General features: G+C 42.1%; 1 protein-coding gene and 1 long non-coding RNA gene across 3 annotated transcripts; one reads left to right on the forward strand and one right to left on the reverse strand.

Moving 5' to 3' along the window:
* Positions 1-2361: 2361 nt before the first annotated feature.
* On the reverse strand, positions 2362-10355 carry Hnrnpa3 (heterogeneous nuclear ribonucleoprotein A3). Of its 2 annotated transcripts, none has more exons than XM_085834781.1 (10): positions 10217-10355; positions 7992-8114; positions 7759-7905; positions 7470-7680; positions 7000-7089; positions 6820-6915; positions 6651-6731; positions 4524-6139; positions 4372-4439; positions 2362-4274 (listed from the first exon to the last, which is right to left on the reverse strand). In XM_085834781.1, the coding sequence occupies exons 1-8, from the start codon at positions 10286-10288 to the stop codon at positions 5970-5972; spliced, it is 990 nt and encodes a 329-aa protein (XP_085690907.1). In that variant the 5' UTR covers positions 10289-10355; the 3' UTR covers positions 2362-4274; positions 4372-4439; positions 4524-5969. The 2 variants fall into 2 exon arrangements, with proteins under 2 accessions (XP_085690907.1, XP_085690908.1); XM_085834782.1 differs by having other exon boundaries at positions 10283-10303.
* A 283-nt stretch (positions 10356-10638) lies between these two features.
* Positions 10639-22381, forward strand: LOC115029265 (uncharacterized). Its single transcript, XR_003834848.2, has 3 exons — positions 10639-10752; positions 11298-11387; positions 20872-22381. It is a non-coding gene; the product is annotated as an uncharacterized LOC115029265 (long non-coding RNA).
* The last annotated feature ends 1470 nt before the right edge of the window (positions 22382-23851 follow it).

A 23851-nucleotide genomic window follows, 5' to 3' on the forward strand; every position in this document is an offset into this window, starting at 1 on the left:
GACAGCCAGGGCTACACAGAGAAACCCTGTCTTGAAAAAAAGAAAAACCTTCCTTTTTTACCTTCGAACTACCTTATAGGTGTCACTCATTTTACCCCTAGCCTTTTCATTTGCCTAATTCTCTCCTCACCAAGAAAATAGTCTGTAACATAAGCCAATTACCCCATGTTTTCGTATAATGTGGCAGTACAGTAGTTTCTACTTCCTATTTAAGACTTCACTTTATTAAAATGTCTATAACCACTCATAGGACCAAATCAAATATTGCAAAATGATAAAACCACACACACATTTCTAAAAATATTTTAATGAAAAGGTCATCTTTCTGTAACATTTTATGCTACAAATGAAAACAATTGAATTACAGACCACCTCTGCTGTCATAAAGATTAGAAGACATGTTAAGTTTAAAACTGAATACTCAGGCTACCAATCCTCACAGCACCTTGCACATCCGCATGCTTGCTACCATGCCAATTACTGATACTACTGTCAGGAGCATTTCAAATTGTGACATTAACAGAACCCTTAAAAAACCGAGCCCATTTCTCTGTAGTCCCCTACTAGATGAACTTTCTTACCATGTGTCCCCTAATTTATACACGAATGTGAACACACCTGTCAGACATGTAAACAGGGAGCAGTATCCCTCAGGTCCAACAAAACCAGAGGCAGCCTCTTTTGTTTTATGCTTACCCTTCTACCATTGTAAAGTGTTTTTGCAGAAATGACAGTGGAACCATATTAGTAAAATAACTTTATTTCAGAAAGGAAATGGACTGTAAATGCCTCCTAAGCAAATGTACTTTCTCCAATCTGTTAATAACCACCACTGAACAATTGCTACCTTATTGGTAACTATGATTTCTGTGAATTTAGTCCTGACTTAAATGCCAAGCTAACTTGTTGATGCAGGGATGTTCCCTGTGTGGGAAACATTTTGCAGATTTGTCCCCTGAAAATGTTCTATTAAGTAACCTGAATTAAGCAATTTTCAAATAAGCCCTTTCAGGGCAGCAGAAATAGCCCTTATGAACAACCAGCAACATTATGTGAATCGTAACCCAACTCTTTGGATGTTTTGAAAAGGAACTGGAGTTATACAGGCACCACCCTTTAACTCCAGCACTTGGGAGACAGAAGGCTGGTGGACTGCGTTCCAGGCTGGGACAACAGTGAGAGCCTGTTTGTGATGGGTTAGGGAGACTAAACACTTGACTGGTCCACACAAGAGTAAACGTACACGCTATAGAGCTTTAAGGAAGACAACTGTTCTGATAACTGCCAAAGTTCCTAGTTCTTCCTAGGGTGGGAACAGCTTATTAAAGTCAAACATCAAAAACTATTTTTGAAAAGCCAACATGACTTTCCCTTATTGAACCTTAGAACATTGAGTTGTACACATGAAGAGGCACATCTAGCTTATGACAAACACCCATGGCACTGCAGAATGTAACTGCCTATGTCTTAGAATTTGTTCAATGGGAACCAAAACAAAACTGAGCTCTCAACTGTGACATTGACTTGTGGGAAACCAACGGTGTCATCGGTTTTTACTGTGAGCTACAAACCTTACCCAGCCAGAAACCTTCGTATTTAAGGTGTGGGAAAGACATTCCTCGTTAGGCAGGTAGGGTTCTCATTCACCTGCAAATCAAAAAGATTACTCTTACCTTGCTTTACAAAAAAGTACTCTTTTAATTAGTGAAAAAATTCAAATTCAAGCCTTACCTAATGCTTATTGCCCTTCCTTGCAGGTCTAAATGCTAGACCTAGTGCCTGTGGCAACTAGCTCATTGATGTTCCAAAAGGCGAAGCTCCTTCCTGCTACTTTCTTCGACATTTCAGTTGCAATAAGCAGCTTTAACTAGCTTTTGGGAAGTTGCTCACTAGCACCATAGTATCATCTTATGCCTCCACTTCTCTGTTGTTGAAGCTCTTGCTGCTGCTGCTGCCTTCTCATTCTTTATTTATGCTGACTTGTCCATACTCAAATGGCTGCTGAAGTCCTGTCTTAGTGGGTTTTCCTTTGATCCACCGTGCTTAAAAAGCACAACTTATGTCCTTTAAAGCTGGTTAAATCGCTCTCATAGCTTAACTCTTCCACAGTTCACAAAAACTAACTTAGTACAACTTATAAACAGGTCACATACAGATTTCACCTGATTATAGGTTGTAAACACCAACTTACTGAAAAATGTTTCACTATTATACATAAAAAGATGGTTAACAATAAATAAATTGACCCCATTACATTAAAGGATACTGTCAAGGTTGTGTCCAGCAATTTCACAAACAAAACCAGAAAATGTCAGCCTCCCCCATCCCTTCAATCTTTATTATATGAATAAAAGGACTTGAGACAATTTAGCTCAATTTTAATGTTTCCTAAGCATTTTGACCAGGTACCCAGGTTTAAGCTATGAACATTGACAGTGTCCATTCATATAACCACACTTTTAGTTATGAAGGATGTAGCCAGTTTCTAACATGAGCCTATTTTCTACACTGCTTATGCACATATGCCCATTAACAAATGGAATGTTCTGTTACATTTATTGGTGTGAGTGTTTTCTGGAAAAACTGCAGTAATTGTGAAGACCAAAGTTCCATGCTATCACTGCATGCATCCAATATTAATAATGCACAGAGGCACAGAAGTAGAGCAACAAGAGAGCAAATTGAAATACTAGCACGCCCCATTCCCCTTTTTATTGCTTGTTTAGCTTATACTTTAAAAACCAAGTAAAAATCTGATTTCAACGGTCAACTGCCAAAGAAAATAACAGCAGGGCACATACTCAGGATTTGAATGAAATTGTTCAGCACTAGCTGGCACAACAGTAGACAATTTTTATATATTATGTATGACCTTAGTATCTGAAACTCCTCTCAAACATAGTCTCCAAACAAATTGTCACACCCAACAAGTTTTAGAATGAGATATATATATACAAAGAATAACCATGTGTTCTTCTTTGGGGAATCAAGACGTTCCGAATTTGAATTCAGATATTTGGGGAGTGAGGTGCTTGCTGCACTCAGCAACCGTGTGTGCTACATCTTCTGCTGCTTTGTTTGGACGACACCTTACTATCCTTTTGTTTCATCATCTAGCAAAATGGATAGGATATAAACAGGAAAGCATGCCAGCCAGTCAGGGGTTTCAATGAGTGACTTTTATTCCTTTGCTCTGAAAAGCTGTGTGTGTGGGGGACACTTAACCAAGGAAAATGACTAGACCAACGGGCCTTGAGACCTTTAAAAGCAAAAGCAAACCAGGTACCCACCAGTTTGCTCAGACCCAGCAGACTTGGTGGTTCTGTGTGGGAAAGTAAAGACTGTTAAACTGGGAGATGACATACATCTACCAGCCTTGGTGAGTAAAGAGCAGTATAAACACTTTGTATCCCAACTATTGGCAGCAGTTTCAATGGGATCAAGGTAAGTGTGGAATGGAGATGTTCTTAACAGGGCTAGGACTCAATAAATCTAATACACTAAAATCATGATTACATTTTGAAAGAAAATGCACAAAAACCAAACAGCAACTTTTGAGATCTTTTTCATTTGAAGGTAATCTTAATGCTATTAAATTCACAAATATGCTATTTTTTTATTTCCCAATTCTAATTATCTAAAACACACATTGCAAACATACAAATATCTATTCTCTCCACATGTCAGCGCCCATTCATCATTGTTTTGGAAATGGGGAGAATAGATTCCCCTTAAATTGCAAGTCAGTAGGTGTTTCTTTACAGTTAACTTTAGCAAAATTCATACAAAATAGTAATTAACAATGATCTTCTTCACGTGTTAACTCACAAGGAAACACCTTCGAAACTGCATTTTGTTAAAGTTTCTGTACTAAAATGTAGAAAAACTGAACTACACAAATATTGAAAAGTTAAAAATTCCTTAATTTTTTATTCCTGGTACCACTACCACAATTTACAGGGCAATATACCTGATGTAATGAAAAGAAAAAGAAAAAGACAAAGCTACAACAGATAAAAGACCTCAGGAATGTACATCTAATTGACACTACAATTGCATTAATCAATAGCTGCACTTTTTGCAAACTGTGGCTATGACAGTCCTGAACAAGAAGGGTTTCCTGTTTAAGCTGCAGTAACTTTTCTGACTATGGATCATCGTTCCTTCTGTGGCAGATTTTTACAGTTCCTCTAATGCATTTGGGACGACTGTCTCAAAGTAACCTGCAGCTTTCCTGACAACTCCTCGCTCTCTCTCCTGCTAAGAACTGTAGCCTGTTGAATAATATAGGATAAAAAAATTATTACACTCAGTGAACAGTTCCATATATTCTTTTTTTATCATGATTTTTAAAAATATAAAGATACCTACCGTTTCTGTTTTATTTTAAAACCTTCTGCTACCATATCCACCACTTCCACCTCCAGATCCATAGCCACCTGGAAATAACACACAACAGTTCTGAATATACGGAATATGTTAACCAAGATGGCTATGAAAATTTTTGATTAAAAAAGACTTACCACCATAGGGACTGCCTGAGCTTCTTCCACCAAAACTGCCCCCCTTCATGGGTCCATAATTTGACTGTTGCTGTCCACTATAATTTCCAAAGTCATTATAGTTTCCACCACCACCATAGTTACCTGAAATGATAAAGATTTTATTTGTAGTTTCCAAAATAATACCCCTTTAACTATTCGGACTATTATGGCAGCAAGTATTATACGTATACAAGCATCAATTCAATTTTAGCTACTAAACTCCATTTATCAGAAGCCTAACTGATCTAATAAACAGGTAAAGAGGGACCAATAAGTGGAATCTGTCTACCTCTAAGATGCTTATCAAATTTTAGCATATATAAAGAACACCCACTTTTCCATTCCCTCCACATCATTTAGACCAGTATTTGCTGTGATTTTGATGCAACTTTTAAAGCAGTAACAGAAGGTATGTTGTTAATATCAGTCACTCACATCAATTAGGTTCAAGTTTCTCCTGTAAATTACATGCAATAATTGTGTACAGCCCATTGGTACAGTTATAAGCAGTATTTATCAATAGATAATACAGTAATATCCAATGTATTCCAAATGCTAATTTGGCATTGCATTTACCAAGAATTAGGGAAAATCTCAGCAATAAGCCAAGTTTTAAAACTTCCCTTTTAATTTACTAAACTAGTAAATGTACATTTCACTATGCTAAATAGTAAAGCTTGCCAATTTGCAGTATCTACAGACACTGCAAAACCATTTTTAAAAATCAAATGCCTAGCATGCTAAATCTAACATTCAGTCCAACACTTGGGAGGTGGGTCCAGGAAAGCACAAAGCCAGAGGCCAATATAGCCTGAGGCTTGTGGGGCTAATGAGATAGTGCCTTATTAAATAATAAAATAAGGTCCTATATTTGGGTGGACTAGTGATGAGGATTATAAAATACTGAATAGTCTTAAAAGTATTGAATTGGGAGATGGAGAGATGGGCTCAGTGGTTAAGGGTACTGACTGCTCTTCCAGAGGTCCTGACTTCAATTCCCAGCAACCACATGGTGGCTCACAATCATGTATAATGGATCTGATGCCCTCTTCTGGTGTGTCTGAAGACAGCTGCAGTCATAAATAACCTTTTAAATCTTTTACTCATAATCTTTTAAAAAACAAACAAACAAACCCCATTGAGTTGTACAATAGAAACCTCCACTTTTCTTCTCTAATATGCAGACTAACCTGGAATTCAAAGACCCTCCCTCCCCCTGCACATTCACCTTCAAATGTGAAATTTATGTAGTGCTATATTCCCACTATTTAAAAATAATGGCTATGGCTAGTCAGGGTTAAGTTGTAAATTCTACATGGATAAGCTGTGTTACAGTAGAGCTGTAACAGTTAATTTTATTTCAGTTAATCTTTTAAAGCAGTTCCAAGTACTGCAAAGATTTTTAATTTAAATACTGGTTTGCATTTAATCCAGATACCTATGTAACTTACCTCCACCAAAATTTCCTCCTTCATTGTAACCATCATAGCCTCCTCCTCCACCACCATATCCACCACCCTGGTTTCCATAGCCTGGTCCACCACCTCCATAACCTCCTCTACTGCTGTAACCAGGACCACCACCATAGTTGCCACCTGCAAAGAAAGCCACATAGAAAGTTGTTCAGGGGGACCAAATAATTCTAACTTTTTATTATATACTGTAAGTGGCAATAGACCTAGTTTCACACTCTAGAATCTAGTCACAGAGCACAAAGTAATCTTGACTGTTAAAAATCTTAATATCGGCATCGTCCTCTTTCTTTTAAAGTCAGTTTTCAATTTTACTTTGGAAAATATAGCCTCACACAAAGCAAATTTTCGTTCTACCTTGGGTATAATAACTCCTCCTAAGCCAAGGACGACTAATTAATGTTTGGCATCCATCCTTGGAAAGAGGCTTCCTAGTCTGTGGTACTAGTTATAACAGTATTTCACCTATTCAAAGTTTTGGAATTAGAAGTTGTGACATTTTTAATGTGGTTGTTAAAACCAAAATATGACGCCTACCATGTGTTGTAAGTCCTACCACCTAGCATTTGAGGCCTTGTGTGTGATTCCCGGCAGTGCAGAAATTAAGAACCAAGTTCAACATTTTAAGACTCACCATCACCTCCAAATCCATTATATCCACCATCACCACCTCCATAACTACCTCTGCTGCCACCACCTCCACCACCATAGCCACCTAAGGAAATGCAAGATTTGAATTAAAATTTCACTTTCAACTTACTAGTAAATTTGATAGATCAACACATATAATGAGTACTCCTTACCTCTTCCACCAAAGTTTCCTCCACGACCAAAGTTTCCACCACCACCTCCAAAGTTTCCTCCACGACCCATAAAGTTGCCAGATCCACCTCCACGACCTGTAACAAGAGTTGGAGTGAAAATTTCACAATCTTTCCACAACTGTTCATGCCCACTGTTTATGTGTATCTGAGCCTACTCACCTCTCTGTGATCCAGCAGACTGCATCTCTTGTTTAGAAAGGGCCTTTTTCACTTCACAATTATGCCCATTAATAGTGTGGTATTTCTGAACTACAGTTTTTTTAAGTCAAAAACAAAAGAAAAGTTATTTTTTGTTTGGAAAACCATGTTAAAGCGAACCCTTTATCACCATGCAATTAATTAAAATACTGTTAAGATGGTAGACTGAGAAGAGAATGAGGGGATATTTTAGAAATGTTTCCTGATCTAGATCAATAGTTCTCAGCCTATAGGTTGAGTCACAGACATCCTGCATATCAGATATACATGGATTTATAACAGTAGCAAAATAAGTTATGAAGTAGCAATGAAAATTTAATGGTTGGGGTTCACAAGATGAGTATCTGTATAAGAGTCACAGCATTTGGAAGGTTGAGAACCACTGACTTAGATGATTTATGAAAACTAAACTCAAATAAATTGTTACTTACCAACAATCTTATCAACTGTGTCATGATCATCAAAAGTTACAAAAGCAAATCCTCTCTTTTTGCCACTCTGCCTGTCTTCCATAACCTCTATGGTTTCAATCTTGCCATACTTTTCAAAGTAGTCTCTCAGGTTATATTCTTCCGTATCCTCTTTAATACCACCAACAAAAATTTTCTTCACCGTTAAATGGGCGCCAGGCTTTACAGAATCCTACAAATAAAAGTATTATAAGTCAAAAAAAACAAACTGAAACATACCCAAGTATTATACAACATGTTATTAAAATACCTCTCTAGAAACAGCTCTCTTTGGTTCCACCACACGCCCATCAACCTTGTGTGGCCGAGCACACATTGCAGCATCCACCTCTTCAACACAAGAGTAGGTCACAAAACCAAAGCCTCTGGAACGTTTTGTTTGGGGATCTCTCATTACCTACAAATAAATAGTTCAAAGTATTGAATAAATAGTGCTATAGGTCCCCATCCCTTTCTTAGACCATTTTTACCCCAAGAACTCACCACACAGTCTGTAAGTGTGCCCCATTTCTCAAAATGTTCTCTTAAGCTATCATCTGTGGTTTCAAAGCTCAGACCACCAATAAACAGCTTCCTCAGCTGCTCTGGTTCTTTTGGATCATGGCCCTGAGGAAAAAACGATCAATCTAGTTATTTTTTGGATAAAATGAAGTTCTGTGTCCCAAATCTGTAACATCGATATTCCACCCATATAAAACCCTGCTCCGAGCTGGGCGTGATAGTGCACACCAGTTAATCTCAGCGTTTGGGAGACAGAGGCTGGCCTGGATCATGTCAGTTCTTCAAGGCCAGAATGAGGTACATAGGGAGTAGGTTGTCTTAAAAACAAACAAACAAAAAATCCCACTAAAATGGTATCTGTGGTCACTTTAAACTGAACCCCCAAACAGTCCCAGATTCTTTAAACTTTAAGCTACAACTAAAAAGTCTATAGAGTTTTTCAGATGTTTCTAACAAATCATTCACTAGAATAAACCCCAAAGACTGCATTATTAAACCCGTGCCATTTCCACTGTCCTCACTCTGCAACACCAACAAACCTGTAATTTTAAAACATCATCTATGAAATGCAACTGAGAAGCAGCTTACAACGGCAAATTAAGAGAAATTAACATTTCCAGCTATTAACATTTCAGTTATTAAAAGACATTCCCAAGCAAATTAGGCATATCCCACAAACAAAACACAGCCAAAAATTAACCCCGTGATACCTTGTGGGGGCCAAGAGGGTGGGTGAGGGTTTTGAGGCTGGCTCTCAAGGAAAGGCAGACTAAGCTAGCCTTGAACTTGAGGCAGTCCTACCTTAGCCTTTTAAATACTAGGGTAACAGGTGTGCACGCACCATTCACACCTGGTTCCACTACTTAGCTTTCTGTAATCAATTTACCTTGGTTATACCCACTTACATCATATAGTTTCAAGTTATTTCGAATGCGATCCTTACATTCACAAGCGTGTAATTTGGATTTACAAGGTATAGGATATACCGCCTGACCAGAGGAATTAGGAACAAAACCGTAACTGAGAGACTTAGAAAATATCTAGCCTGTGGTTTTCTTTTAAGATTTTACTTTCGAGTGAACCGCTTTTAATGAATGCATTAAGACAATTCAACACAAGCCCTTAAAGGGGGCTCACTTTTACATTTAAAACGTCTTCCATCTTCTAGAAATATTAGTGTTAGAACATTCAATATGCAGACAGCCATATACCAGAAACCCAACTACCCAAATTCACTGAACCCCATTCATTCAAGCCTCGCATAAATGAACTTGACAATACACAAAAAGAATCTCTATATACACAATATTCTCGTAATCGTGGTATTTTCTAGTGTGGTCGCAGTTCTTTAAAACCAAAATCCGGGCCAATCCGAAGTATGAGAAATTAGATCAATAAAAATATTAAGCTCCAAGTAAACACATCTACACTCAAACCCCCGAAATGGTTAAGACTTCAACCACAGGACGCTGTAAACACTCTCAATCCAAATACTTGAACACAAGCAGCGGGTTAGGAAGCACCTTAAAGCAGCAAGCTTTTCAGTAATGTATCCCCCAAATGAGCGCTGAGAGAATCCGGCCCGAGTATTGCGCGGATTGTCATCACCCAGAAGGCCCACCAAGGCCTAGATCCGCGTCGGCAGCACCCCAGCGAAAGCACGGCGCCCAGAGCCTGGAGGCCATCTGCGGCAGAAACGCCGGGCCGCCTCCTGCCGTCCCCTCCAATCCCCGCGCACTCCTTCTTGGCGGCGTAGCCAGGCGGCGGCCATTGCGGGCCACTGCGCCATTTCGTAACGCGGCGGCGGCGGATCAATGTCAATGTGGCCGCCGCCCGCCTGCTCGCTCGCCCGGATGTGCTCCTCCCCTCCCCCACCGCCTCCTCCCAACCGCTCCCGCGGAGGCCCGCCATGCCGCCCGCGGCCTCGCTAAGTCAGGCCGCGCAGCCCGAGGGCATCCTCGCCCGGCTGCCGAGCCACTCCCCGGCCGCGCCGCGTCTTCGAGGGCTGCTGGTGCGGCCGACCGAGAGGACCAGGCCGACGGAGGGCCCGGAGGAGGCCACCCGGCCCGCTCCCCTCCCCCTCCCACCGCCCTCAGCGCAAAGCGCGGGACGATCGTCCCGGTCTCCCCTGGCCTCCCCACTCCCATCGAGCCAAAGCCCCCCCATGCCGGCAACTACCCAGCAACCCCCCGCTCTCCCCCTAATACCTCCTCCCCCCGGCGGCGGCGGCGACGGCCGGAGTCAGGCTGGGGGCGACCGGGCGGCGGTTTTACCTCCATTTTGAGACCGGACTCGCCTCTTCCAACTCGAGTTCAATATGGGACCGAGAGGAAGAGGCGGGGCCAGTCACCACGTGATGTGCTATCCGCGCGCTGCCCGCCCACCGGGGGCGGAGTCACTCGAAAGCGGAGCGCGACTGGTCCACCGCGTTGGCGGGCCGAGGGTGGAGAGCGGGGATTGGGCCGCCGGCGGGAGCGCGCGCGCCTCGCCAACTTCCAACGCAGCGCCGCCCTCGCCGCGGTTCGCGCCCGGCAGCGACGCTTACGTCAGCGGCAGCTCGACCAATGGCGAGAGCCCACGTCGGGAGAAAGCCGCGTGACCGCGCGTCAGCTCAGAGAAAGGCCTTTCCCTTTCTTCTGGCGCCTCTCGCCCCTCCCCCGCGCGTCCGCGGGTCTCCATTTCCGAGTTCACCCCCATTCCAGAGCCAAATGGAGAGTCACGCTTTTCTGACTTGAGACTTAAGGTTGTAAGAAAGCCAATTGACACCCTTCGCCTCTCTCGCGGCTTCCTAAATGTTGAGAGCCCAGGTTTGGGAAAATGTGGCTGCGCCGCCTTCCTGGGAGACCCACACTGCAAGTCGCAGTCGGGGCACGTCTCACGGACCGCAAAATGCGGCTGAGTTAATGCGGTTTTCACCTTAGGCAGCTTGCACATTTACAAATTAAGACAGTCTGGGAGGAAGAAGCAAAGCCACTTGGGTACAGAATTGAGAGAATGGAACGATTTCCAAAGTTTCCAAAAGGCTTCTGGCCATATAGGCCCTCTACCTGTTGGCTAGAGATTTGTTTCTTATTTAAAGTGGTCATCTGTTTCGAGTTTTAGTGTGCAGTATATGAACGAAATAAGTCGAATCGTTTATTTGCTTAGCAAAGGGATTCGTAACGATTTGGGCTTTTAATCAAATAAAAGCGAACATAGGATTAGGTAGTCTCGAGACACCCACTGTAAGGGTCCATCATTACGACGATTCAAATAGTATGTAAACGCAAAAACTGTTTTATTTTGCAGAAGTCCAGCATGCTGGGGTCTCCCATTACCAAGATAGAGCCTGATGTGAGCTCGCAGGCCCAATTTAAAGCACCTTAGTGGAATCCTGGGGTAGGTGGGCTTTATCTTACTCTATCTCTAGGTATTCCAGAACCATACTGGGGTATGGTGCCTGGAAACTGGCTGAGGAATCCGGGGTGGGGGGTGGTAAGCTGTGTCTTATGCTATCTCGAAGGACATTCCATTACTGGGGCGTGGGGGCTGGCTGGGAACTGCTGACCCATTGTCCTTGTTTCAGGCCAGGTGGTGGGGCAGTTTCTAATTAGCTGCCTGAAGCGTGGGTTTTTAGACCTAGTCTCCTTAGCTGCTAATTTGAAGCCTGTCGTGGACTTAGCCTAGCCTTCTCACAATAACAACTGTAAATTAAAAGTCTACAGATTTGCTAGTCGTGGTATGTGTCACCTCTAGCCTACTCTGAAGGCAGAGGCCCATGCCTCTCTAGCTGGCTATGTGGAGTTTTAGGGAGCCAGTGCTATAGAGTGAGACCCTGTCTCAAAAGAAAAAAAAAAATCTGCAGATCTCTTTTAAATAAAGTTATTGGGGTTAAGAAGAAAGCACAATTGACAAGTCTTTTCCTGCAACAAATTGCATATTTTAACATTCTTCATAACAAACTCCTTTGCAATTTATCTGTCTCTCCCAGTGAAAGATGAGAAATGGATTCAGATGGTGGCACACACCTTTAATCCCAGCAGTCAGTCATGAGACCTAGGCCTGGATCCTCATCTCTGCAAACTGGGCAGGTGACACAGCTCCTAATCCCTCAAACCCACAGCATTTAGGGATTGGAGGTGGGAGATTGAAAAAAATCAGAGCAGCCAAGTGTGGTGTCTCAGGACTTTAATCACAGCAATTAGGAGGCAGATGCAGAAGGATCTCTGGGAGTACCAGCCCAGGCTGACCTACAGCTAGCTCTAGGATACAGAGACCCTGTCTCAAAAAGGCTCAAGGACATCCACAGCTACAAAGTGGGGTATGAGGCCTCCCCGGGCTACATGATACCCTGATTCTAGTTTGCTTTCTGTTGCTGGGTAATAAACGCCATGACCAAAATCAACTCAGAAGGGGAAAATGTTATACTTCCAGGTCATGGTCATCATTGAAGGAAATCAGGGCAGGAAGTGAAGCAGAAACGATAACCAATCTTTGGCTGGCTTGCTCTCTGGCCCATGCTCAGGCACCTCTCTTTTTTTTGATCCTTGGTTTTTCAAGATGGTTTTTGAGAGACCAAATTTTGGGGTTTAGATTTCATCTTAGAAAACCTGACCTAGCTGGGCACTGGTGGCGCACGCCTTTAATCCCAGCACTTGGGAGGCAGAGGCAGGTGGATTTCTGAGTTCAAGGCCAGCCTGGTCTACAGAGTGAGTTCCAGGACAGCCAGGGTTATACAGAGAAACCCTGTCTCAAACAAACAAACAAACAAACACAAACAAAACCTGACCTAAGTTTAAACTCAAGTAAACTAATAGGCCAGTACCTAGTTCCAGTTTCCAGGCTACCCCCCAACAAGACCTGCCTCTCCAGGTTATTCCCCAATAAGTCTACACCTCCAGGTTACAAGCCCTCCCCTGCCTAATAACCACCAATTAAAAAGAAAACAGAAGTTAAGTTTATGGTTAGGCTCCTAGCACCAGCCAGCTATGCTAAAGGCCACAGTACCAGCCCAATTAGATGCTTGCCAGGCTAGAAACAGTCACTGCTCGCTTGCCATTTTCTATAAAATGTTCCCCTAATGAGTGTTGGGGGCTTTTCTTCACCAGAACTGTCCTGTGGGTCTGCAGTGTGTTAAGCCCCAAGCTTGAGTTTGTGAATAAAGACTCTGGTGGGATTGCATTGGCTCTGCACCTGATTGGTCTTTCGGGGTTCTTGAATACTTCCTTGGTGCTACATTTTGGTGCACAGGCCTAGAGGTTCCTCGTGGCTTTTAAGACTATGGATCTAGAGAGTGATGTTGGCAAATCCAGTCTAGGTCTGTCTATAAATGTGTTTGTAGTGCTACGACGATAAACTTCCTGTTTCTTTTCTGTCTGTACGTTAAATCTGTCCACATAGTCTGCATGGTTTGGTCTCACACAGTGTGGTCTATGCTGTTCTTTGTTCGTAAATTCTGAGTGGTACCACATCTGTAAATTTGTTCCGGAAAAGAGGCCTTGAATTTGTATCTGTGGCCAAGATGCAGTAAAGGTAGATTTATCAGGGGGTCATGGCCAAGCAGGGCCATGGGGTGGGCGTAGGCTCGGAGAGCCAAGGGCGCCACACCAATTGTATTACTTTTGTCTCTTCCCGACAAGGAGGAAAGGATAAGTTTCTTTTCTTGTGTGTGACAAACACCTTCCAGTTGTTTCTCGTTTCTGCCTGATAGCAAAGGTCAGATTTGTGTTTTTTTGTTAAGGGATGAGCTTTTCATTTTTTGTTTTGTTTTGCTTGTTTGTTCATTTGTTTGTTTTTTATGAGTGCCACTGTCTGGTTGTTTCTCATTTCTGCCTGATAGAAAAGGCAGAACTTGTGTTTTTGTGTGTTACACTTGGGTTCCTCCTTACCAGGTGACTTTGATGGACATAATAACATTCTGAGTTAACAGGAAGGACAGTATTTTCCCGTTTATTTATTCACTTTACATTCTGATCAAAGCTCCTCCTCATCTCCCAGTCTCTCCCACATAGTCCTCCACCCCACTTCTCCCCTTCTCTGAGAAGGGGGACTCCCTCACTGGGTACCAACTCACCCTGGCACATCAAGTCTCTGCTGGACTAGGCACATCTTCTCCCACTGAGGCCCAACAAAACAGCTCTGCTCTGGGTGAGCTACCATGCCCAGCTATTTTTCTGCCTTTTCTTCTTTTTTTCCTAAAAGTACCTTCAGTTCTAGGGACCAATATATCCTAGACATAAATAGCCCTGCTCCAGCTCTTGATTCTATAAAACACACACTCAAGCCTTGTCAAACTTTGTCTTCTGTCAATCCTTGTAGCCCTAACTTTGAAATGAGGGTATGTAGGATAGAGTGTAGAGCCAGGAGATAGGGGTGCCAGGGTGGGATGCATGGCCTATAGACTTTATATAAGGTTCTTTCAACTTCTTTCATTTCACAAGGTACAGAAAAAAAAATTTTTTTTTTGAGTCAGGCTCTCATTATGCAGCACTGACTTGTTGAAATTCATTATGTAGATCAAATAGGCCTAGAGCTCAGAAAGATCTATCTCCCAGTGCTTCTAGAGTGCTGAGATTACGGGTATGTGCCACCAAGCCTAACCTAGAAAATAATTAACAACAAAAGAAGTTTAAGATAGGATTGTATGCAGCCCAGGCTGTCTTGAACTCACTGTGTAACTGAGGGTGACCCTGAACGTTACAAAATCTTTTTTTTTTTAAAGCAAACTAAAGTAAGCAGCAAGAGACTTGGAGCCATCTAAATGATGGCTGATTTAAATTTTCCATAACATTTTCTTTATATAATTGTGATTAAAAAATAAGATGCAAATTATTAGGGAAGCTATTACCCGTGGAATTTGCATAAAACTTTCAAATAAAAATTCCCATTTTTCTTTTAATGATCACTTTGAACTTGATCCTGTGACTATATTTTAGTATTGAGTTTTATGGTTGAAATGGCTTTATGCAGTTTTTGATTCAGACTTTTTAATGATGAATCCCTCATATTCTGAATACTCATTATCATTGAGGGACTATGATCACATAAGTGGGGAATAAAATATTTAAAACCGTTTTACATAGCCATTCAAATTTACAATTATAATTCTATCGAGAGAATCAAACAACTCTTCCTTTTATTGACAAATGTAATGTCATTTCATATGATATTGCAAATGGATTTTAGACCATGTAGGAATTTTATATTAATATTTATACACAGTATCAGCACATCTGTAATCCTAGTGCTTGTGAGGCAAAGATAGGGAAATCACTCCTGGCTACACAGTCAATATCAAGGCCAGCCTGGGCTACCTGAGACCCTGCCCCAAAATTTTAACCTAAATTTGTATCAAAAATCTAGCTTTCAGAATTTATTTGCATCGACAATAAACAATTTAAATGCCATTAGAAGGGCACTGTCAGTGTGACTGTAGGTCAGTGGTAGAGTGCTTGTCTACTATCTGCAAGCACCAAAATAAATAAATAAATAAATAAATAAAAAATGGTTAAAAGGCATTGGCTACTACAAAGGAATAGAAACTGCCATTATGTAGTCTGACAAACACTCAGCATTTCATGGAGTTGAGCTCATCAGAAGCGTTATCCATCCAGCTGTGCTGCCTGACAGACAGCCCCAGCCCTGAGTACATAAATCCTAGGAACCTGGTTTACAAAACAGAGACAGGTAGATCTCTGGGGAGTCTGTGGCCAGCCTAGCCTACATAAGCAGGACCTAGGCTTGCCCAGACTGTGTATTAAGACTTTGTCTCAAATAATAAATAAAATGAAAACCTTTTGAAATATTTAAAATTTTCAGAAGAATCAAACCTTTTAAAAAGCAATGAGAATATTTTGTGACTGGAATGGGGTCTCCTAGTTTTGAAGAAGAGAAAATAGAAGCTAGCAAGGGAAGTGTGTGCTCAGAGTCATCATTCCCTGGGCATGGAGGTGGGCTTTGCATCTTGTCATGGGGCTTCCAAATTCATACAGCCGTTAAAATTCTAGCAGATAGGTCACATGAATGGAAGAAACAGGGCCTGGCTCTCAGTTGATAGGACACTTGCCTCCCAGGCTCGAAGCCCTGAGTCATCTCCAGGACTATATAAAACCAGGTGTGGTGCTTGTGATACCACCGGAAGAGGTAGATACAGGAGGGTCAGAAGTTCAAAGTTATTCTCCCTATATGGCTAGTTCTGGGCCAACCTGGGATGTAGGAGACCCCTGTCCTACAAAACTAAACCAGGCTGGACAGTGGTAGCACATACCTTTAATCCCAGGACTTGGGAGGCAGAGGCAGGCAGATTTCTGAGTTTGATGCCAGCCTGGTCTACAAAGTGAATTCCAGGACAGCCATAGCTACACAGAGAAATCCTGTCTTGAAACCCCCTCAACTCCCCCAAAACAAAACACCTAAACCAGAGACAAAAATCTAATGTGGTTATTAAATTTTTTCTCATTTTTGACATTTGATTATTTTAATAAATGTCTATGAAATTGAGCATGTTACTTACTCCCTAGGGATCTTGGGTTTTTTGTTTGTTTTGTTGTGCTCATTCCTTGAGCCCCAAAAGATCACCTAATGCAATTGCACTAGGGTCTTTATTCAAGCTCGAGCTTGGGCCTTATTGTCATCACTGAAACAGCAGGATGGGAGGGTGAAGCCCGGAGCCCAGTTTCAAACAAGCATTTATAGAGGCAAGCAAACAAGCCAGGTGATAGCGTTGCTCAGCTGCTGCTGTTTCCCTACATCAAAGGCAAAGCTACTCCAGGAGAAAGAACAGGAGGGTTTGCAAGTACTGGAAAATGTGTGTTTTGACAAACAGTAGTTAATCATCAGAGGCCAAAGTTAAAATTGCAAGTAAATGGTATAGAAATAGAAGGTTTGGTGGGTACAGGAACTGACATAACACATTTCACAAAAATCCTGGGATTCAAAACGGCCACTTCAAAAGTAAATTCACAGTTTCTAGGTATTAGAGATTCATCTCAGACAAAACAAAATGTACAATGGCTTAAATGTGAGACTGAAAGGCCAAACATATTTGTTAAAGCCTATGTGGCCGTCATACCCATAAATTTAGGGGAAAGGGATCTTTCTGAGTGGGTTCTCAGATTACCATCCCTGTAATCCAGGCACAGCCCATGGTGAAATAAGGGGTGAAATGGTAGATGTTCCGGGAGAAGGTATTGCTGTATGTCATGAAAACCAACCCTAGCCTGTGCCAATTGTCCAAACACAGGAAAGAACAGGGATGGAGTTTCCAAATTTATAAGGGGGGGCTATTGACAAAGTATCAACAGCCCTACCCTTTTTTTTTTGTTTTTTGTTTTGTTTTTTTTGTTTTTGTTTTTCGAGACAGTGTTTCTCTGTATAGCCCTGACTGTCCTGGAACTCACTCTGTAGACCAGGCTGGCCATGAACTCAGAAACCCGCCTGCCTCTGCCTCCCAAGTGCTGGGATTAAAGGCGTGCGCCACCATGCCCGGCTAGCCCTACCCTTAAAATGGTTGACTGATAACCCTATGCAGGTACATCAGTGGCCTTTGACTAAGGAGAAAATTACAGGCACTTGAGTAACTTCAACATATAAAAGAGTCTACTAGCCCATGGAATTTCCCTGTATTTGTTATAAAAAAAATAAATTGGGAAAATGAAGGATGTTAATAGATTTAAGATCAGCGAAAAGAGTAATTTGACCATCTGGGTGTGGTGGCGCACGCCTTTAATCCCAGCACTCGGGAGGCAGAGGCAGGCGGATTTCTGAGGCCAGCCTGGTCTACAAAGTGAGTTCCAGGACAGCCAGGGCTATACAGAGAAACAAACCCTGTCTCGAAAAAACAAAACAATAACAACAAAAAAGAGTAATTTGACCAATGGGTCCATTACAGCCTGGGGTTCCTTTATCTTGTTTATTACCTAAAGCATGGTCTATGATAAGAATTGATGTAAAAAAAACTGCTTTTTAGAGCCGGGCGTGGTGGCACACGCCTTTAATCCCACCCAGCACTCAGGAGGCAGAGGCAGGCGGATTTCTGAGTTCGAGGCCAGCCTGGTCTACAGAGTGAGTGCCAGGACAGCCAGGGCTACACAGAGAAACCCTGTCTCGAAAAACCAACCAACCAAACAAACAAACAAAAACCATCAAACTGCTTTTTAAAAAACTATTCTTGTTCATGAGCAAGATAGGGAAAGGTTTGCTTTCATAGTATCTACTTGAAATAATGGTTGACCTGTAAAAGGATATCAGTGAAAAGTTCTTCCACAGGGAATGTTAACTAGTCTAACTTCATGTCAATATTTTATGCAATAACTGCTAGAAATAATTCGTAGGCAATATCCTCAATCCACTATTGTTACACTGGTGGTATTTTGTTGGCTGGTTCTGATGCAGATACTTTAGAGAGAAAATGTTTAAGGAAACACAAAGAAATTAGCCATTCTGGGGGGTTATATTGCTATTGAAAAACTACAGAAAGGAGATTTTATTAACTCCTTGGGTTATAAAATAAGTCAAGAAAAAAATTCAACCACAAAAGGTACAGATCAGATCAGTTGCAGACTCTTAATGATTTTCAAAGATTAATGGGAGGTATTAATTGACTATGTCCTACCATTCAATTAACCTCTTAAGAGTTAAATAATTTGTTTCAAACATTACAAGGAGATTGGGACTTAAACAGTCCAAGTTGGTCAACAGCTGAAGCAGAGAGAGTTAACTCTGGTAGTACAGAGACTGTGAGATGTATATGTGCATTGAATAGATCCCAAAACTTGATTGTATTTTGGTTATTTTGTCTTCAACTCATTCTCCTACTGTGCTCATGATGCGAAACGAAGATAGTTTTATGGACTGGATTTTCTTAGCACACAAAGTAAAAAATTACAGACTTACATAGAAAAAGTTTCTGACTTAATCATAAAAAAAAAAGATAGAATAAGATTACATCAATTGTCGGGAACAGACCTGGCAGAAATTGTAGTACCTTATACTAATAGTAGTTTGTCATTATGGTTAATCAGTGAGGATTGGCAAAGAGCTTGTAGCAACTATTTGGGAGAAATTAACACCAAATATCATAAAAGCAAAAGAACGAATTGACCTCTCCTACATATTATAAAAGGAACGCCAGTTCCTCAGGCACCTACATTCTATCCTGATGCAGGAAACAGGGGATGGCAGGCTCAAAGTCAGACAGGAGGCACTATTTTTTTCTCCTGTAGACCTCAAACTAGATTTTACCAAGACGTTTTTCTTCCCAAGTCGTGTGAAATGTAAATGTTAATTGTGTTTTACTCATCTAATTAGATGTGTGAGTTGAGTATAAAATAAGCCACTAGCTATTTCCTCACTAGAGACCATTTCTCAGGGATGAGCAAAATAGCATCCTTTTGTAATGAAAGCAATATATGATATCATCTGTGCTGGAGGAATGAATTCTTTCTGAGGCTTCTCCCTAAGAAATGAGGTTGAAAGATGAGTTAAATCTTCCCAGATTCTCTACTCCAGCCTCCGTGTAAACAAAGCAGGTATTGTACAGTTTAAAATGAAGTTGGGATTGTCTCCTAGTCATCTCTTTCCATAGGGTTCTGTTGAGAAGAAAAAAAAATCTTTTTTTTTGTTTGTTTGTTTTTTCCCGAGACAGGGTTTCTCTGTGTAGCCCTATGCTGTTCTGGAACTCACTGTGTAGACCTCGAACTTAGAAATTTGCCTGCCTCTGCCTCCCGAGTGCTGGGATTTAAAGGCATGGGCCACCATTGCCCGACCGAAAAATATTTCTTTTAAAGGGCATCACTATATAGCCCTGGCTGGCCTGGAACTCACGATGCAGGTCAGTGGCCTGAAGAGGAAATTTCTGTTTTCTTTGGAGACTGAGTTGTCCTGTGATGTTTTCCTGGAAGCTGGCTTGTGAGAGGATGTTATGCTGACGCAGACATGTGAGAATATGTTTAGCTGGAACAGAGAGACATGTGGTGGTTTTCTGGAAGCTGTCTTGTAAAAAGGCATGGCATGTTTTGCTGGAGCATATGCTTGCGAGGGCGCATATTTAGAAAGAATGTAAATGTGACTCCACAGACAGAGCATGTGCTTGCCTGGGTTCACCTTGCAACACTGCTGGCTTCCACTGACCTTTGCTTGTCCTGACTTCAGGGAAACTGGCCTCATGGTATCCCCAGCCTCGAGCTGATTTGCCGGGGCCTGGCTGTTTCTGCTGGATTGGGTTTATACTGCTGATTCCTGCTTGGTGACACTATTGAGCTGCACTGCTGGTACCCTGACAACGAAGGGCGGAACTGCCCCAAAGAAGTGCTTCTAAACAGGTCCACACCCCCCATTTCCCATTAACCTTTCTTTCCTTCTACCTCTGGAAGGTGGACTAGAATGGAGGTTGAAATGTTTAATTACCCTTATAAAGTAGGTTTTGAAAAATCTAAGCCTATATTGGCCTCAAACTCAGAGAGATCTGTCAGCCATTATGGGTCTGGAAGCTCAGGGTTTTTTGTTTGTTTGTTTGGTTGGTTGGTTGGTTGGTTGGTTTGGTTTGGTTTTTTTTTTTCTTTTTGTTTTTTCGAGGTATTTTTGTTTTTCAAATCAAGGATTCTCTATGTAGCCCTCGCTGTCCTGGAACTCACTTTGTAGACCAGGCTGGCCTCGAACTCAGAAATCCACCTGCCTCTGCCTCCCGAGTGCTGGGATTAAAGGCATGTGCCACCACGCCCGGCTCTTTTTTTTTTTTTTAAGTCACATACAGTTCCTGTTTTTCTGTGGCTTTTTATTGTTCTTCAGTATCAGCTGTTGAATACCAATTTCTTGGCTAAATTTCGTAAGATGATAAACCAAAAATGCTGTATGGCAAACATAAAATCTTTAATTTTTTTTTCAGAAATAATATGTACACTATCACTCCACGTGCCAGTGTGTCACCTAGAGACAGCAAGCCATCCATCCTCACACCACCCTAGAATCTCATGGAAAGGAACAGAATAACAGAGTCAAACCCATTGCTCTCAACTGTCTACAGCAAGATGCACAATTTTTCTGTTTCTTCTAAATAATTTCCTGGCTTTCTGGCACTCCTAAATTCAACAAAATAGCCTGGAACACCCCACAAAGCCTGCAATGTCCCTTCTCCGTGTTTGTCTTTCCTGAATTGTGCTACGCCTGTGTACTTAACCCCTTAAATGCTCGAAAGGGACCCTCCTGGTAAGGACTCAAGCAGGAGGAAAATAGGGGTAAGAAAAGCCTGTGAGTAGTCTTCGTTTATACCCATGACTCATGTCCTACTAATGTCACCTCTCTCTTGACCCTGTCCCCAAAGGGATGAGCCTGCAGTGGGAAGGAGTCAGTGAGCAGAGAAATTGGAATGAGTTACTTTCTTCTAGGGGTGGTTTCTTTGGTTTCCGTTTTGACAGAGCCTCATAGGGCAGCCTGGTTTTGAACTTGTAACAGAGGGTGACCTTGGAGTCTTGATCCTCCTGCTTAAACCTCCTAAATGCTGAGATTATAGACATGGGCCACCACACCCATCACTGCTTCATCAAGAGGTCACAAGAGATGAGGAGGTGATAATCCCAATTTTACTTTTCTATTAACATTTCTATTGCAGTTTATAATCAGCTTTGTTTTACTAAAGAGTAATTGGCCAATAGCCTACTTGTGTGTGAAAGCTGCACACTTGAATCCTTTGATGAGTGTGTACAATTGCCATAAACTATACTACTTAAGACATAGATTATTTACCACTTGGATTTTACTGTGAACGTAGAGAATCTAGTTTGCACACACAGCCCTGTATAACGTGAGTGGCCAGAGAGATATCACACTGCCTCAGAGAGTGCCAGAAAGGATTCAGAGAAAGCAGAACTTCTTGTCCTCTGCACCTTGATGGGCATGTATGTCCACGAGAGACATTTTGCCATTGGCACTCTTTCAGACTTCCAAGGCCGCAGCTGCCAGCTCTGCCTTGGGCATCATCATGGTTGACTGTTTGCTTCGGAGTCATGGTTCTGCTGTTTCATGTCCAGGATGTTGACTTTTCTTGGCAGCTGCTCTAACAGTCATGCGTTTGGAATGCCTGGCTTTTGATGAAACATTACATCAAAGACCAAGGTATCCAGTTTCACAGATGATTGCCCAGGCCTTTGGATGATGCAATGCAAAGGACTCGGGTCTTAGCTATAGCCAGAATGAGCTCTGACCAACAGAAATAGGATTCAAGGGAAGGTGGCATTTATTCACTGTTTTTCCTACCTCATTAGTTCACTGCCCAGTGGTGGCTTTCCATGTTGCTGAAGTTGTTTCCCTGCAATTCCTGCCGTTTCTCCCATTTCTCCTCCCTCTCTTTCTTTAAAATAAAGAAAAAAGGAAAGAAAAAATATAAATCATGTATATTTGTGTGTCTGTGAGTATATGCTATTTGTGTAGAGGTGCTGTGGAAGTCAGAGGGGTAGGATCCCCTGGAGATGGAGTTACAGGCAGTTATAGGTTCTGGGATTTGAAGAACCAGGGTTCTCTGAAAAAGATCTTAACCACTGAGCCCTCTTTTCAGCCCAGTGCTCCTTTGAGACAAGGTCTCCCCTTTTCTCCAGCTTCACTCATACGCTCCTCTCCTGTGCTGGGTGGGATAGGTGCCTAAGGAGAAGGCAACGGGGGAGGGGGGGCGAGGTAGGGGGAGGTTGGGGGGAATCTTAATCCTGGCCTGGCACTCTTTAAGTGTGTTTCCTTACTGTACTGCAGTAAGGAAAGCAGAGGGAAGAACTAGAGATCTTTTATGTCATCTGCTTAAAGTGGCTGAGAAAGGAAACACCATGTTAATTATGTATCTGGATTAGGCAGTAACAGCTTGTCTGTGAAAAATAAGTAGATGGTCTTATTTTTCTTAATTGAAGATTAACTAATAGTTGTTAATGCAGTCCATTTGACCTTTGGGAGGTAGATCCACAATGATTTTCTGAAACTTAAAAGAAGTTTTAAGTTTACAAAAAGAGAGAAATGTTTAGATATGTCAGTATTACCATCATTTGCAATCTATAAACAATTTTGAATTAAAAGCAAGAACATTATTTTTAGATATTCTTGTTATTGGGGAAGAACAAGAATTAAACAAAATTCAGACCAAAAAAAGCAGTTTTTTTTTGTTTGTTTGTTTGTTTGTTTTTTTGTTTTTCGAGACAGGATTTCTCTGTGCAGTCCTGGCTGTCCTGGAACTCACTCTGTAGACCAGGCTGGCCTTGAATTCAGAAATCCACCTGCCTCTGCCTCCCAAGTGCTAGGATTAAAGGTGTGGGCCACCACTGTCCGGCTAACCATGACAATTCTAAGTTTTGGGTGAACTGTATTGTCTCAGGATACATCAGCAGCAAGACTCCACCCATTACTCTAGTAGTTTTAGGTTCTGTAGCTTTGTATTGTAACTGAGGTGACAGGCAACAGTTACATGCAGTTAGTCTGCTCAGAGAATTTAACTTTGCCTAGAGGATTCTTCCTGACCAGGCACCATTCACACCTGGCCCGTCCCGCTGCCACTGCCAGCTGCCTGCTCCATCTGCCCTCGAATCCACGCCACCGATGGTCAGGTCCCTCTTCCTGGCATGTGAGTCCCAGTTGTGTGTTGCCCCTGGCCATGTGCCACCATAGCCCAGCAGGTGGCAGCAGGAGAGGTGCAACTTCCTGTTTCTTTAAACCCCGAAAAGCCGAAAGGGAAAGGGAGACAGGTATAGGAGCCTGGTGGCAGGGGTTGAGGAGGTGAGAGTGGGTTTTGAACTCGTGAGCCAGAAGACAGATGGTTATGTCTCAAGTCTGAAGCCAGAGGAGTGCTCGGCTACAGCATCTTGCAGACTGGGCTCTGGAAAACAAAAACAAAA

Source organism: Mus caroli, unplaced genomic scaffold, assembly GCF_978045245.1.
Source record: "Mus caroli unplaced genomic scaffold, Mus_caroli_1 scaffold_2, whole genome shotgun sequence".
In the NCBI taxonomy this organism is placed as follows: domain Eukaryota; kingdom Metazoa; phylum Chordata; class Mammalia; order Rodentia; family Muridae; genus Mus; species Mus caroli.